This window comes from Emys orbicularis, chromosome 1 (assembly GCF_028017835.1).
Source record: "Emys orbicularis isolate rEmyOrb1 chromosome 1, rEmyOrb1.hap1, whole genome shotgun sequence".
Classification (NCBI taxonomy): Eukaryota; Metazoa; Chordata; order Testudines; family Emydidae; genus Emys; species Emys orbicularis.
Window position 1 is genome coordinate 13780660 of NC_088683.1, and position 15043 is coordinate 13795702.

The 15043-nt window shown below is 45.5% G+C and overlaps 1 protein-coding gene across 1 annotated transcript in view; it reads right to left on the reverse strand.

Moving 5' to 3' along the window:
* SFMBT2 (Scm like with four mbt domains 2) overlaps positions 1–15043 on the reverse strand; it is a 184437-nt gene that overhangs the window by 40186 nt on the left and 129208 nt on the right. The window contains exons 10-11 of the mRNA XM_065400494.1: positions 10807–10889; positions 2464–2590 (exon numbers count right to left, since the gene is read on the reverse strand). Coding sequence (XP_065256566.1) covers positions 2464–2590; positions 10807–10889 — 210 coding nt within the window. The remainder of the gene's footprint in view (positions 1–2463; positions 2591–10806; positions 10890–15043) is intronic.

The window sequence follows — 15043 nt, forward strand, 5'->3', positions numbered from 1 at the left end:
GGCAATCTGTCTGTACTGAACAAACACCCCAGCCCAGTGTACGGGGGCTTAATACTGCACGAGATGGCACCTTTCAGCTATGACATAAAACCAGGATCCTGGCCTTTTGTGATCAATAACGATCCTAGTACACTCTTTTGAGCTCCAGTGTCATGGCCAAATTCCAAGCTAGGGGCTTGATCCATGGCAAGATTCAAGGAGGGATGGGACACTTATATGGATAAGACAACGACCCAGAGTTATGATGATAAATAGTTTGGAAGGGATATTAAACCTCAGGCTTCAGAGCTTAAACCAATCTCTATTAGAGATCAAGATGAGACCCATGTAGAGGGGAGATTATCCCTCATCTGCCTATTGCGGTGTTCTTACACCTTCCTCTGAAGCACCTGGTGCTGGCCACGGTCAGAGACAGAATTCTGGACTAGATGATCCAGTCTGGCAGTTCCTTTATTGCTGCGTGCAGAGGAGGGTGTGGTATGCATAAGAGTGCAGTGGGGAGATGCAGCAAACACAGATGGTGATGAAAAGTGCAAGATACTGAGCACAGCTCACTTTGCCTGCTCTGCTCCTATGGGTGCACAGCCCAGAAAGGAGTGGGTTGGGGCATGGAGACAGAGGGTGCTGGGCCCTAATCCAAAACATGTAAATGAATTGCTCGGCAGCCATTGGTTAGAATGCTGAGTTGCTTCTCTACCCATCTACCTGGATGGAGAAGCGACACACCAAAGTGAGTGGCTCTTACACACCTGTCCTGTTTTTCCTCGCACCTTTGCCTCTGCTTCCACTCAGGATCAGGACCCAAGTGATTACATGGTGTCAACCTCCCTTCCTCATGCACTTGTCAGTAGACCTTGTATCTTTCTTTACTTCCTGTTCTACACCACTGTATAGGGTTGCTGTGCCCTCGAATAATTGCCATGTTCCACCCCATCCTGACCACCAGTGCAGCACATTTTCAAACACTTTGAGATATCGGAGCAGAAAGGTGCTACAGAAGTACAAAGCACTATTCATTGTCCAGAGCAAAAGCGCAGCAGAATAAGATCCTGTACAGTAATTAGCTCAACATTTCTCTTTCTTTGTCACCTGGCTTTAACAAACGTCCTTGCTTGGTGCCCAAACTATGATTAACGTCCCACTCTGAAAAAATAGCGCTACGGCCTTTATTTTGGACTCCGGGCCTGCAGCTTCTATTTATAGGTGATCACTGAACCAACACCATGTGCAAACAATACAAAATGTTACACGCACCTAATGGAAACCCCAGATTATCTCAGCACCAATCAAGGCACATTTAATATCTCCGCTTCCTTGTTTCAGTGACTCAGTGACAATAATTTTAACAGCACATGGAAGACGAGCACTGTGTTCTGAACATCAGTCCTGCAAAGCTGTACTCATTCCAGGAGTCCTTATTCACCCAAGCGCTGCCCTGGAGAAAGAACTACTCAGGTAAGCGTTTGTATAACACCAACAGACGCTGGTTGACGGTAGCCGGGATCAAACTTGGGACCTCTAGAGCTTAATGCATGAGCCTCTACTGCCTGAGCTAAAAAACACATGGCTGTAGCAGGCTCATCAAACTCTAGCTGCCACTAGAGGGGGACAGAGTGCCACACCAAGCCGGCATGGGTTACATAGGCATGATCCGGTCCATAATTATCTCATCAGCATCTCATTTCAGGAAAGGATTAGTGGAAGAGAAACTCATTTGAGATGAATGTGAGCCCAATTAGTTACCCCTACTGCAGAGCCACTATTGCTTGTAGGGTGGTGGTGCTTGCAACGGCAGAGTGCTTTCCAAAGGCTATAGACAGTCCCCGCAGGAAGAGCGTGTGGCCTAAAATGAGAAGTGGCAGACAAAGAGCGGGAGAAAGGGCTGCTATATGCATGCAGCTGGCCAGGGGGAAGGCTGGCACAAGCCTGGTTAGTTCCCGGGCGTTAGGTGGATGGGTGCAGGTAGGAAATGGAGTGAAAGGGAAAGGCGAGGAAGAAATGAGGTTGATTGGGTCAAGCAAAGGGGTCAGGGAGGTGGAAAGGTGGGGGCTATGAGAGTGCATGGCAGGACTGGAGCAGAGTTCCAAGGCCAGTAGAAATCTCATTATGTCGTCAGCAGGCCAAAGCTCTGAAGGCAGCTTCTGCGGTAGTGAGGAGACCTTTCAGAGGCTGCCTTGCAAGCTTCCCCCCACATCGTGTTCGTTGTTACTGGCCATGTGGGTTTAGAGGACCCTGTGAGCTAGTGTCCTGGAGCCCTGTGGTCTGGGCCGTGGGGGAGCAGGGAGAAGGACAACATCGGATAATTTAGTCCTTATTGACTGTATATAAAAAAGCAGGTGTGTGTGGGGGGGGGGAGCTGCGAGGCATGCAGGGTGGGGGACAGCAATTGAGAGGGCCGGAATAAACGTACCCAATAACACAAAGGCATTAGGCCTCTATGACACTGCAGTCATTTCAACGTACCTTCCAGGTGAAGCCACATTAACCTTCCTTTAACTGAGGTGATAGAAGCAACGCATATTTCAGCAGGGTTCCTGGGGTTCACAGCCTCCAGCTTCATATTCTTAGTAAAGCCCCGGCTGAAGGATGTCTGAAAGAGGTCAAACGTCAACATTGAAACACAGCACCACAGCACAGAATGGCTTTAAATAGACTCTCCCTTGGTTTCCATGGAGAACACAGGAGATGTCTAGGACCGCCTAGGCCAAGAACTCACCAAGATTCGAAAAGGGATTTAGATGGGTATGAAGAATATCCAGCGTTATCATAAAGACAACTTCTGGAAGAGATATTCAAGCTTGTGCTTCAGGGCTTACGTCAAATTTTGACCATCAGAGACCAGAATGAGACGTGTGTGGGGGAGGCAGATTATCCCACGTCTGCCTATTGTGGGTCTCTGCACCTTCTTCTGAAGCATCTAGTGCTGGCCACTGTCAGAGACAGGATACTGGACTAGAGGGTCTATGGGTCTGATCCAGTCTGGTAACTCCTGTGTTCCCAGAACCAAATTTCCAGAGCAAACCCTCCATCTGCATGTACAAACCAGAAAACCGTGTACGCATTTACTCACAGAGTTCCCCAGTTTGACTGTGAGCTTGTCTGCAAGAACAATTAGTTCACGGCAAACTGGGGCGTGAATCTACATTTTGGGTGGGGTTTTTTTTTTACAGATTTAAATTTTTTATTAAAGCTAATGTTTAAAATCAAGTTTACACAAGTTTAAGAAGGACGATACTTTACATCTGAGGTCAGGCTTGAGTTATGGGAGATTACAAGTATTGGTTACAAGGTTCACAAGATACATACCTATTATGTAACCAGCATAGACCCAGATTGGGGTGTGGGAGTTTTAAAGCACCAGTGAATAAGTGATCTCGGGTATGCTACCCATAGAATGTAGTTAGAGTCCAAGTCAGTATTGGGTACACTTTGATCTAGTCCTCATTGAAATAGGACTAGATCAAAGCCCATTAACAGTCTGTTAATGTGCGTCAGCTGGGTCCATGTGGGCAGTTAGTCCACAGAGGCTACTGTAGGGTAGATTCACACCCCACTTGCCACAAACTAAAACATTCGTGTAGATAAGCCCTTAGTTCAGTACAGAGTGCTACATCCTCAGCTGGTGGAAATGGACGTAGCTCCATTCACTTGAACACAGGTTGACTTCATGTCAAACTGTTGAGTTCTGCTGATGTACATCAGATAAGGATCTGGCCACAAGTTGTAATGGCTCATCTATACCACACAGCTCTGAGAATATGGCCCTTGCCAATTTTTCAGCCTTTTGAGAATAAGCATGTATCTGTCAATGCTAATTACCACCGAGATCTATCCTAGTGTATTACGAAGGTTTGGTTTATCTGGAGTGATATAATACGTTTGAAGATTTTATTTTATGTGTACTTTATTATAGATGGGGCTGGCAGCACTGCCGATTATTAAGGTTGTCCAACACTTCCATTAGAAGACCCTGTTTTCAGTTGTTTATAACTTTGCCGGACTTTAACCGCTTGGGCTGAAATTTTCCATGCTGGGTGTTTGCATCATGCTGAATATTTTGGAAAATTTCAGCCAAAATGATTCGGATGTTTCCGAGAACAAGACCATGCTAAACATTTCTGCTGGTCTTATCTTTGACAAGCTCTAGCTTCTCCATGATTTGGCACAGAGAGCTGAAATTTAGCAGGTGGTGGGCCTTTGTGTCAGGGATGTGCCTTTTGGCATCCCTGTAAAAATCGGCCCAAATTTAGCCAACTAATAAGCCTTTGAAAAGTCACAACGAGCACATGCTCAGTAGAGACTTGTTAGAGATTGGCAGATTAATTCCCCAAAGATTCCACCTGCACTGGGCATGCTCCAGCTGGAGTTGCAGGGGGGCTAGAAGGACACTCCCTGCAATTGCAGTTCCCAGCTGCTCCAGGCCAGGCCAAGCCAGGCCTGTGTCTCTGCCTGGGAACCGAAACAGGGAAAATGTCTCTCCTGTTCTGTCAATGACATTCCACCTCCCCACACCCTGCCCCAGGCACCAGGGAAGAGGAAGCCACCTAAACTGAATGCAGAGAGGACAAGAGCCAGACTTGGGATGGAGTGGGAGAAGAGGGAAACTGGGGCTGGGAGCTGAGTGGAGGAGACTGGGACTGGCTGGGCAAGGAGACTGGGAGCCAGGAAGGAAATTGGGGGGACTGGAAGCCAATGAGTGGGGGAGATACTGAACTCAGACAAAGGGCTGGGGGCAGGGGAGGGAATAGGATTGGCTAGGCAAGGAGACTGGGATTGGGAACCAGTAGGGAGGGTGAAAGCAGGAGAGAGATCTGGTGAAGAGCTGGGGGGGGGGGAGAACTGGAACTGGCTGGGTAAACAGACTGGGACAAGGGGCTGGGTGCTGAGATTGGGCTAGAAGCCCAGAGAGGGAGACTAGCACTGGGAGTCTGTGGGGAACGTGGGTGACTGGAGGCGGGCGGGCGGGCGGGGGGGGGAGATGAGGGAGAGAAATAGAATGAGGAGTGCAGAGGGGAGAACTGGGACTGGCTGGGCAAGGAGACTGGGAGTAGGAGTGATGTTGGGGAGACTTGGACAGGGAATCTTGAGAGGTGTGCTTATGACTGGCTGGGCAAGGAGACTGGGATGGGGATGAGAGGCCTGTGGAGCGGAGACTGAGATTGGCTAGGTGAGGAGAATGGGACTGGGACAAGGAGCCAAGGATGGGGAAGAGACAGGGCTGGGACTCGTTGGAAGACAGAGGGCAGATGGGATCTAGCTTGTAGGGAAACATGTAGAAGAGTCTGTGCCCACTAGGGCACTCTCACCTCCACAGGATGACAACCTACTACTGCTATCAGTTTCTCTGTTAGCTTAAGTGGCAGAGAGCTGTGGCACAAATCTAAAGATTCTAACCCTGCTGACGACCCATGTGGGTGTCAATATGATGCCACATGATAGAATTCCTGGGGGGGGGGTCACTTTGCTTTTTTAAAAAGCTAGGAAATTATACACAAAAAAATATGTTAGAAGAACATTATCATGGGTGCAAAATCAAGCCATCAAAATTTAGGAAATGCCAGAATTAAAGCTGCCTGGTGCAACCTAAATTTGGCCCCTTCGTGCGTTTGCATGATGATACAATCTTTAATTACACAACCACACACTAGTTTTTCTGACTCAGTCAGTGCACAGGATGGACCTACTCGGGGATGAATCACGTTTGAGTAGTGAAGGCCTGTTGTCTGTGGGACTCCTGCTTCATCTGTTGCCGAAGTTAAAAGGTGAAGTGAATAAGCAGGGCATTGCAGGAAGAGAAAAGATGGTCTCATGATTAAGGCAGCTGACTGCTGCCCTGGAGAATTGGATTCTATTCCTGTCTCTGCCACAGACTTCCTATGTGATACTAGGCAGACTCTGAGGTCTGATTTGCAGAAGTGCGGCGCACTCACAGCTGCAGCTGAAGTCAACAGGAGCAAACATATAAAATGCTAGTGTAACCCACACCCCTCCTGAGTGTGAGCAACCATATAAAATGCTAGTGTAACCCACACACCTCCTGCGTGTGGTGCAGCCGAAGAAGTGAGCTGTAGCCCACAAAAGCTTATGCTGAAATAAATTTGTTAGTCTCTAAGGTGCCACAAGTACTCCTGTTCTTTTTGCTGATACAGACTAACACGGCTGCTACTTTGAAACCTGTCCTCTCTAGTGGCACCAAGACCATTAATCAGTCTACTACAGCCTTAACTAAAAAACATGTGGTTCCAGAGGTCCCAGGTTTGATCCCAATGACCAGGTCTGTCGGTGTTACAAGCGGGGGCTTGTCTGGAATATCAATTGGGAAGCCTCCAAAACTTGGGATGCGATTCCTCAGCTTGGGGAAGTATGTAACCCACACATCTCTGGGGTGTGGTGACCTGTCCCCTCTAGTGACACTTAGAGCAGGGGTTCTCAAACTGGGGGTCAGGACCCCTCAGGGGGTCACGAGGTTATTATAGGGGGGGTTGCGCGCTGTCAGCCTCTACCCAAACCCTGCTTTGCCTCCAGCATTTATAATGGTGTTAAATATATAAAAAAGTATTTTTAATTTATATGGGGGGGTCGCATTCAGAGGCTTGCTGTGTGAAAGGGGTCACCAGTACAAACGTTTGAGAACCACTGACTTAGAGCTTAATGAGTCTGCTATGGCCTTAGCTAAGAGCCATGTGGCTTGAAGCTCATGCATTTAGCTCCCGAGGTCCCAGGTTTGATACCGACTACCTGGGTCTCTCAGTGTTGCAGTAGCCACTGCTGAGTACTCTGAAAAATCAAGTCGTAGATGTCTCAAATTGGGTACCCAAAATTAGTGGAATTTTGACCATTGTCTCTTGGTGTCTGTGTTTCCCCATCTGTAAAACAGGGATAATACCCACTCATTTCACAGGGTTATTATGAAAATAAATCCATGAACGAAGCATACAGATACTATAGCGATGTGCACCATAGAAAGACCATGAGGCAATTAAGCATTCTGTCTTCAGATTAGGCATGAATAGCGTGCAGTAAATAAGGGATGGGGGCCACACATTGAACAACAAGTAAAACAGCTGCTCATTAAGTGAGCACCATCCATCCTGTGCACCAAACCAGGCAGTGGAAAAAATAGGATGCGATCACGTTATTAAAGAATGTATCATAATCCATACGCACAAGGGGGGTGAATGAGCAACCTTCATTCTGGCATTTCCTAACTTTTGGGTGCTTAACATTGAAACCTGACTTTTTTTTTTTTTTAAACAAAGGGTTTTATGTGTAATTTTGATTTCAACCGATAAAAGACACTGAATCAAAGAGGTCACACACCCTTTGGGCCACATCCTCAGCTGGTGTGAATGAGTTCAGCTCTCTTCACATCAATGGCTGTAGCTATGTTCGCTTCAGCGGAGATTTACACCAGCTGAGGATCTGGTGGGTCATGATTTTGTGAGGCACTCATAGACCATAGCGACAGGGATCCATATAAGACCTTAGATAGACAGACAGGCATGTGGGCAGAAAATTAAAATCACAATTTGCAACAATGCACACAACAGCGGCAGACCATTCACCGATCCCCCGCACAACCCCAGCAACAAAACAGCCACTCACCTCACAGAACAAAGAAGGATTGCCACTTTCGGTTCCCATCGAAGCCCCAGGACCCTATAAAACCTCCTCAGATTCCCAAACCCACACGCATCAGCCTTTCCCAATGCCCATCCCAAGAGTCTTCTGCTCACGCATGTACATTCCCCCCTGCCCTGGCCCCAGTGTTCCCTTTCCCTTCACTCTTTTTCCCCATTTAGCTGACCCTCTTCCTAACTAACCCCCACTCCCTCCAAACGAATTATGGAACTAACCTAACGTTTGCCTCCATCACACGGTTCACTCTACTTATGTGTTATACTCCTTTCCTCTACGATGTGTCTGCCTTGTCTATGTAGACTGTAAACTCTTTGGGGCAGGGACTGCCTGCTACTCCGTGTTTGTACAGCACCAACTACAATGGGGCCTCGATCTTGGTTGGACCCTATACATCACCCTAATAAACATGATTATTAATCATTGTCATTAATCCAAGATATTCTTGGGTTCCATCCGGCATCCCTTACACACGAGTCATGGGACAATGGCTTTCATCTTGACTAGGAAAAGTGGACACCTTTCGGTCAGGCTTAACCAATACATGCTAGCTAAGTCCAACCTAAACTCGACCTCTTTTCCTCATCAGGACAGAGCCAATGAGCGTCGTCATTAACTTCCCTGGGGCTACGCATGTGACTAAAGGCTGCAGGATGAGGCCTTTATTTCATTAAGATTTCTTTCAAAAATGAAAAAAATGAATTGCACACGGGAGCTTTTTCCTGCTCTCCTTATCGCTTGGACTATTCAAAGCCGTGCCCAACACTCAGACAGGCTTCCCGCTTCTAAAAGCAGCTAATGGGCCATGTTTACAAGACATCAGAGTGAGTTTGTTGAAATGTTTTTATGCCAGCTAACAAGGAAACACCATCTATCATCAGTCTGGCTCCTTTTGTTGTGATGCAGCGCCGGAGGCTAATTTATAAAGAATCAATGGCAAAACAGTTAGCTGGGAGTTTATTTTCCTAAGCATTTGGCCACGTCAATCCATTTCATAACTACCTCTGCTTGCTAAATAGCCCCAAGGGAAATGGTTACAATGTATCCACTTCGCTGCCACCTCTCCTTGTGGTAGGTGGAAGATGTGTGATTAAAAAAACCAAGTTTGTAATAAACATTCCATCAAAGAGCCGCTCTTCGCATGGTAACAAATGGACTAGCCTGGTAGGGATGTCAGGCAGATGACAATGGAGAGACGGCAGTTCTCTGTAGAGAACTGTTTTATCAGGAGTCAAATAATAACAGACACGCGTTCGTACAATGAATGTTTAAAAAAAAAAAAGTTATTAGAACTGATTTAATCTTTGAAGGACAATCTCGGGGTGGCTGGCATTGTGAGCACAGCTCCAGTGCCTAATGAAAAGGAAAAAAAAGGAAGGCAGATAAAAAGAAGGGAAGAAAGAAACAAACGGAAAGGAAATGTGACAATCATCACCAGGTTCATTTATTTGCACGTTATCATATCCCTGTCTCCCACTCTCCATCAGTTCCTGTGTTTTAGATTATAAATTCTGCCAGGCAGGGCTTTCCTTTCATACAGGACAGTACAATGCAGGACAGTATGGGGACTCCCCGTCCTGAGGTGAGACGTGATCCAAATCCCACTGATGTCAATGGGTGTCTTTCCAGTGCCTTGAATGGGGTTTGGATCTGGCTTTGGGGCCCCGGAGCTCTACCCTAATAAGAAAGAAAGAAGGATCACCTATAAGAATTCTAATATGAACATCAGAGGACCTTTAAATCCAGTCACGCTGCAGGCATATAAGAAAAGCCACACTGTACAAAGGGTGATGTAAGGTTCCCGACCCTGAGCATTCCATCGGCAGCACAATGCCACTGTGCAACGCCAGTTTAACACGATGGAAGATGCACTGCAGACTCGGGAAAAGCGTGCAATGTACCTGAAACAGTAGCAGCATCGTGCTGCTCCTAGGATCGCTCCTGCTCGCCGGCAGCGCCCATCTCCAGTACACATCATGCCGGTAGCAGGGACAAAGCGGGACAGAGAACAGAAGAAAGTAGGTGTGGCCAAAGGGACACTGATTGCAATGTATGCGCCTCACTACAACACTTGGGCTGTGACCCAGTTCCGTGCATCACAGCAGTTCCATGGTGGGTGGGACTGCAGAGAGGCTGCCCAGGGGAATCCAGGCCCACCCTGCACTTCGCTCTACAGAGGTTCTCTCCCAGAATAGCATAGCAGGGGAATGACAGGTGGGGGAATAGCTTGTGCGTCTTCTGGCCAATGAACGACTGCTCGTAAGTGATCACGAGGAATCAGCTGCCCACCTGGTTCAAACAATGTATTATTTTGTACAGTTTCAAAGGAATGTTGGGCCCGAATTGCTGATGGGCTCCATGCTCCGATGAAGAAGGCAATCATTTTCTCATACGGACACCAGGCAAGAAGAGCGCTGAACGTTGAAAAGACAGAAGGTTAATGCTTTGCTTAATGAGTGGTGGACTCCTATACATTAAGCTTCATAGACGCACAGCTCCATTCCTAAGAACAGCCCAGCTAGGCATAGTTTCCAAAGCTTTTATGAGCCTGCAGTGTCATGATGTATAGCACACTCACACACAACTCCTGCTGTATTAGGGAAATTCAAACACTCCCTAATGGTGGAGCTTCCACCTGGCTCAATCAATGTCCTACTTACTTATACCTCGATGACTTCACTTAGCCTTTTAGTGCACTATGTTAAAAACAAAACCCAGAAACAAGAGAAACACTCCAATGAGCAAATCAGCCCCACAAAGTCAATAGGAGTCTTTCCATAGACCTCAATGGGCTTGTACAGTATTATTAATTATTTTAATCATGGTAGCACCTACAGTTCTCAACAAAGATCAGGGCCCATCGTGCTGGGTGCTGTACAAACATAGTAAGAGACCTGGAGAGCATGCAATCTAAATAAGCAAGACAGATAAAGAAAGTATTATTGCTCCCATTTTACAGATGGGGAAACTGAGGCATGGAGCGATTAAGTGAGTTACTTAGGCTCACACAGGACATCTGTGGCAGAGCTCTCGTCTCCCAGCCCAGTGGTTTAACTACAAGAACATGCTTTCTCACAGAAGGCTTTGGATCAGGCCCTTAGTTCAGAGCAGTAAGTGGGCTTGTTCAAGCTTTGATCAACACCATCACAAAGGGAGAATAAGTCTTACGTTTCTAAAGCAAAAGTGAGGAGCTGCCTCTGCTCCACATTGCTTCTGATAATCTGCCCAGTCAAAGTCCTGGCCAGAGTAACCTGTAGGAGAAGAAAACAGGGAAACACGGTAAGTCATTATTCCATACGGAGGAGAGAAAGAAATGAATATTTCAATGCGACAATAATTTGCACTTCCATACCGCCTCCTCCCATCTAAGGATCTCAAGGCACTTTACAAACACCAATGAGTTAAGCGCCATATGCCGTTGGGAGGCAGGTAATTATTATCATCCCAATTTAAAGATGGGGAAACTGAGGCCCAGACAGTTTAAGATTACACAGTGAGGGAATGGCAGTGCTAGGAACAAAGACCAGACCTCCCAGCTCCGAGTCAGACACTTAACCCACAAGATCATCCTTCTGGCTTCCCTGTAAATACTCAGGGACTGAAATACTGTATGTGTGGCATGGGTCCAGCACTCAAAGGAGAATAAACGTTGTCACGCTGCTCTGTGTAATGCTAGTTTTATTTGCTATAGTCTATGTGTCATCCAAAATTACTTCTTATTATTATTCTTTGTAGTGGGAGTACTTAGAGGCCCTCATCAGGGATTGTGGCCCCACTGTGAAAGTGCAGTGCACTCACATGTAACAAAAAGATGGCGCCCGTCTCAAGGAACTTACAGTGCGTTTAGTTACAACTCTCTATACACACTCGGTTGCTGGAACACAGCTGCCTCTAGGGTGGAGGGCAGCCGCTCAGTGGCACATGGCAGTCTACTGGGGGAGAGGAAATTCTTGCCACGTACATCAGGGCAAACCCTCTGAGCTTATTGAAAAGCACCTTAGGATCTTTAATTCTACTCCATTCCAGTTCTAGATATCTTAGGTATTTCTAAGGCCTCCATCGCCATAATATCTCAGCACCTCACACTCGTTAATGTATTGATCCTCCCAACACCCCTGTGAAGTGTGAGTCCTGTTGTACAGATGGGAAACTGAGGCACATAGGATTGATGTGACTTGCCCACGGGCACTCAGGAAGTATAGGTGGAGCAGAGAAATGAACTCAGGGCTCTCAAGTCCTAGGTAGCACTCCAACTTCTGGATCCCTCCTTCCTCTCAGAATGGAGGTCACCTTCATTTATAGGGCCTTGTCTGAAATAGCCCCAGTCCTGAGACTGTATGGAACTCCATGTATCTATCTTGCATGAATGTCTTGTACAACTTGGCTCTTTAGACTGTAAGCTCCTTAAGACAGGGCCTGGCTCTGTGGTTCTACAGTGACTAAGAAAATAGGATTCTTATCTTCACTGGGGGCCTACAGGTGTTACTGTGATAATAATTGTAGAATCATGATCACTGGAAAGTTTCAAGGATGGTTTAAAGCCCAATTTCTCAGCCAGGTCTTCCTCTATGTGGACACAATTTGGGCCCAATCTTACAAGGTTCCGAACACCCTGTAACTTCCATTGTCACACATGGGAAATGAGGGCACTCAAGAACGTACAGGACCGAAACCTTTATATCAGTGAAAGTTATTTCTGTTTTTTCTTTTTTTCTCCTGCAAATGAATTGCAGGTGCAAAAATTGTGGGTGCGAATTACGTCTATAAAAAAGGAAGGGCAAGGTTTTAAACACGTATCCCTAAGAATCCTGTCGAGAGGCCAGAATTTAGATTAGATGAGATGATCCAGAAGAGGTCCCTTCTAATGACGGTGTACACAACAAGTAAAATAGTACAGCGCCGAGCACAGATGGTCACAAAAGGGTTAGCCTCTATGTGCTACAAAAATCAGGATAATGGACACAAGTCAGATATTAGGAATGGCAATATACAAAAACCTGTAGGAGAACACTTCAATCTCCCTGACACACAATAGCAGATTTAAAGGTAGCCATCCTGCAGCAAAAAAACTTCAGGACCAGGCTTCAAAGAGAAACTGCTGAGCTTCAGTTCATTTGCAAATTTGACACCATCAGCTCAGGATTAAACAAAGACTGTGAATGGCTAGCCAACTACAAAAGCAGTTTCTCCTCCCTTGGTGTTCACACCTCAGCTGCTAGAAGAGGGCCTCATCCTCCCTGATTGAACTAACCTCATTATCTCTAGACTGATTCTTGCCTGCATATTTATACCTGCCTCTGGAAACTTCCACTACATGCATCTGACGAAGTGGGTATTCACCCATGAAATCTTATGCTCCAATACATCTGTTAGTCTATAAGGTGCCACAGGACTCTTTGTCGCTTTTTACAGATCCAGACTAACATGGCTACCCCTCTGATATAAAAATCAAAAAGTTAAAGTCCTATTAATAATTATATAATACCAATACCCGACGAAGAAGAAAGAAATGGAAATTCACGAGGAAACAATCAGAGTTTAGTCAAAAAATGGATATTGTTTTTCATGGAAAATTTTAATTTTCTCTGATATTTTATGTGAAACAGTTTTGGTTTTTTGACACAACACTGATGCCAAAAAATACTCAGATTTCAGAAGTGGAAACATTTTTGTTTCCCACTCCTTCCAATCCCCTTTTCCCCAGTTTTTCATGCTTTCTTGGTTTTTCATGGAAAATGAGGAAAAACTACAATGAAACAAAACATTTTCTGCAAAAATGTCATTGAGGACGAAAGGCTGTTTTTCATCAAAACGCATTTTCGGCTGAAAAATCTCAACCAGCTCCAAGAAAAAAAAAAAAAAAAATCTTTATAGCCAAGTAAGTCTTCTGCGTGACACAATGGAATGGAAAACAAAACAAATGGCATACGTAACTTCATGTGTTTGTCTTAACGAGAACATCCTACAGACCTAACACTCTCTAGCATTGCTACTAAGACTCTGCTAAAATGTGCTACATCTGTTGAACTTTAGCCCTGAAGCAACAATTCTACCATGGCTGAGGAACAGTAATAAACGATATGTGAAGACAGTTCTTTTGGACACCAGCTGCCAGAATACATTGCTGTCAGAAGAAATAAAAAGCTGGATACATTCTAAAGGTTCCCCCATCTCCAATTAAAACCCAGCAGACAGTTTTTGGATCTTTTATTGTGAGCTACACTATAGCTTTGCGGTGAAGATGGGAAAGGCGTGTGGCAGTGGATTCACCCGTGGGCTATCTAATTGTCACTCCACAATCATTTTGCGGCCTGATCCTGCACCATTGAAATCAGTGGAAATTTTACTGACTTCAACGGTGGCAGGATTGAGCCCTTAGAGAAGAGCTACAAATGAGGATGCCGCAACTCACTAATATTAAGATTCAGTAGCAGAAGGGTGATTACTCCAAGAGCTGGCACTCACTAATTCTGCCTGCAAAACACGTTTGGACCCAGGACCTTCTGATCCACATTGCAGACCTCACCCGCGTGAGCTAAATGAGTAGCTCCATTAGCAGGTTGCATTAGTAAACCGTTATCCTCTTGTGGCTCAATGTACATTGACTCGCTTTGCTAATGTGTTTGAAATGCTGCCCACAAAACAGGGGGGGGAAAGAATGTGCTATTATCTTGTCTGTACAACACTGGAAGAGCCTAGTGGCTTACTCAGAAGTGAATATAACAATCCAAATGTACTGAAAGTTTTAAAGGGAGTGTTCCCTTAGTAAACCTTACAAATGGTAGCTCTACCGAAATGTTTCCCCCTCTCCTAATAGCTCATAAAAAGAAACAATGGCTGTTACTCTAAAGGGAAGTGGTCTATAAATCCAGTTCTAATAAATATAAACCGAGCCTGTTCAATGTTTATACAGAGGTAGGAACTGGGTATTCATTTTTGGCACTATATATAAAAATACTGCTCTATTTCTAGCAGCATATGTTTACAACTCCAGCACATGACTCATCTACTGTACATTTTCTCTGTCGACCTCTGCTTTACAAAAGATGCGGTGGTGTACATGTAAAAGCGGGATGGATATTCTACATATAAAAAGCACGGTGATGCCGAATAATCAGACAGGCCACACTATGCCTGATGGAACAAACTATTTCTGTCCTAGGCAATGAAAGTAAGGGAACATTATAATCATGGAACCTTATCTCCATTTAAAGTTATCCAGAGAATAGAGCATAAATATACAAGAACAAAGACTCCTTGTACAAAGAAGAAATTCTCAGCAGTGGCTTTGCTTTCTCATCTCCTCCTGCATATCAATTTGTGGACTTTTCCTACAGATGGGCATTCTGCTAGCAAGTATCTTCAGTGTCTTTTCTACATGGGAAAGATCCTGGCCAGAAACTTC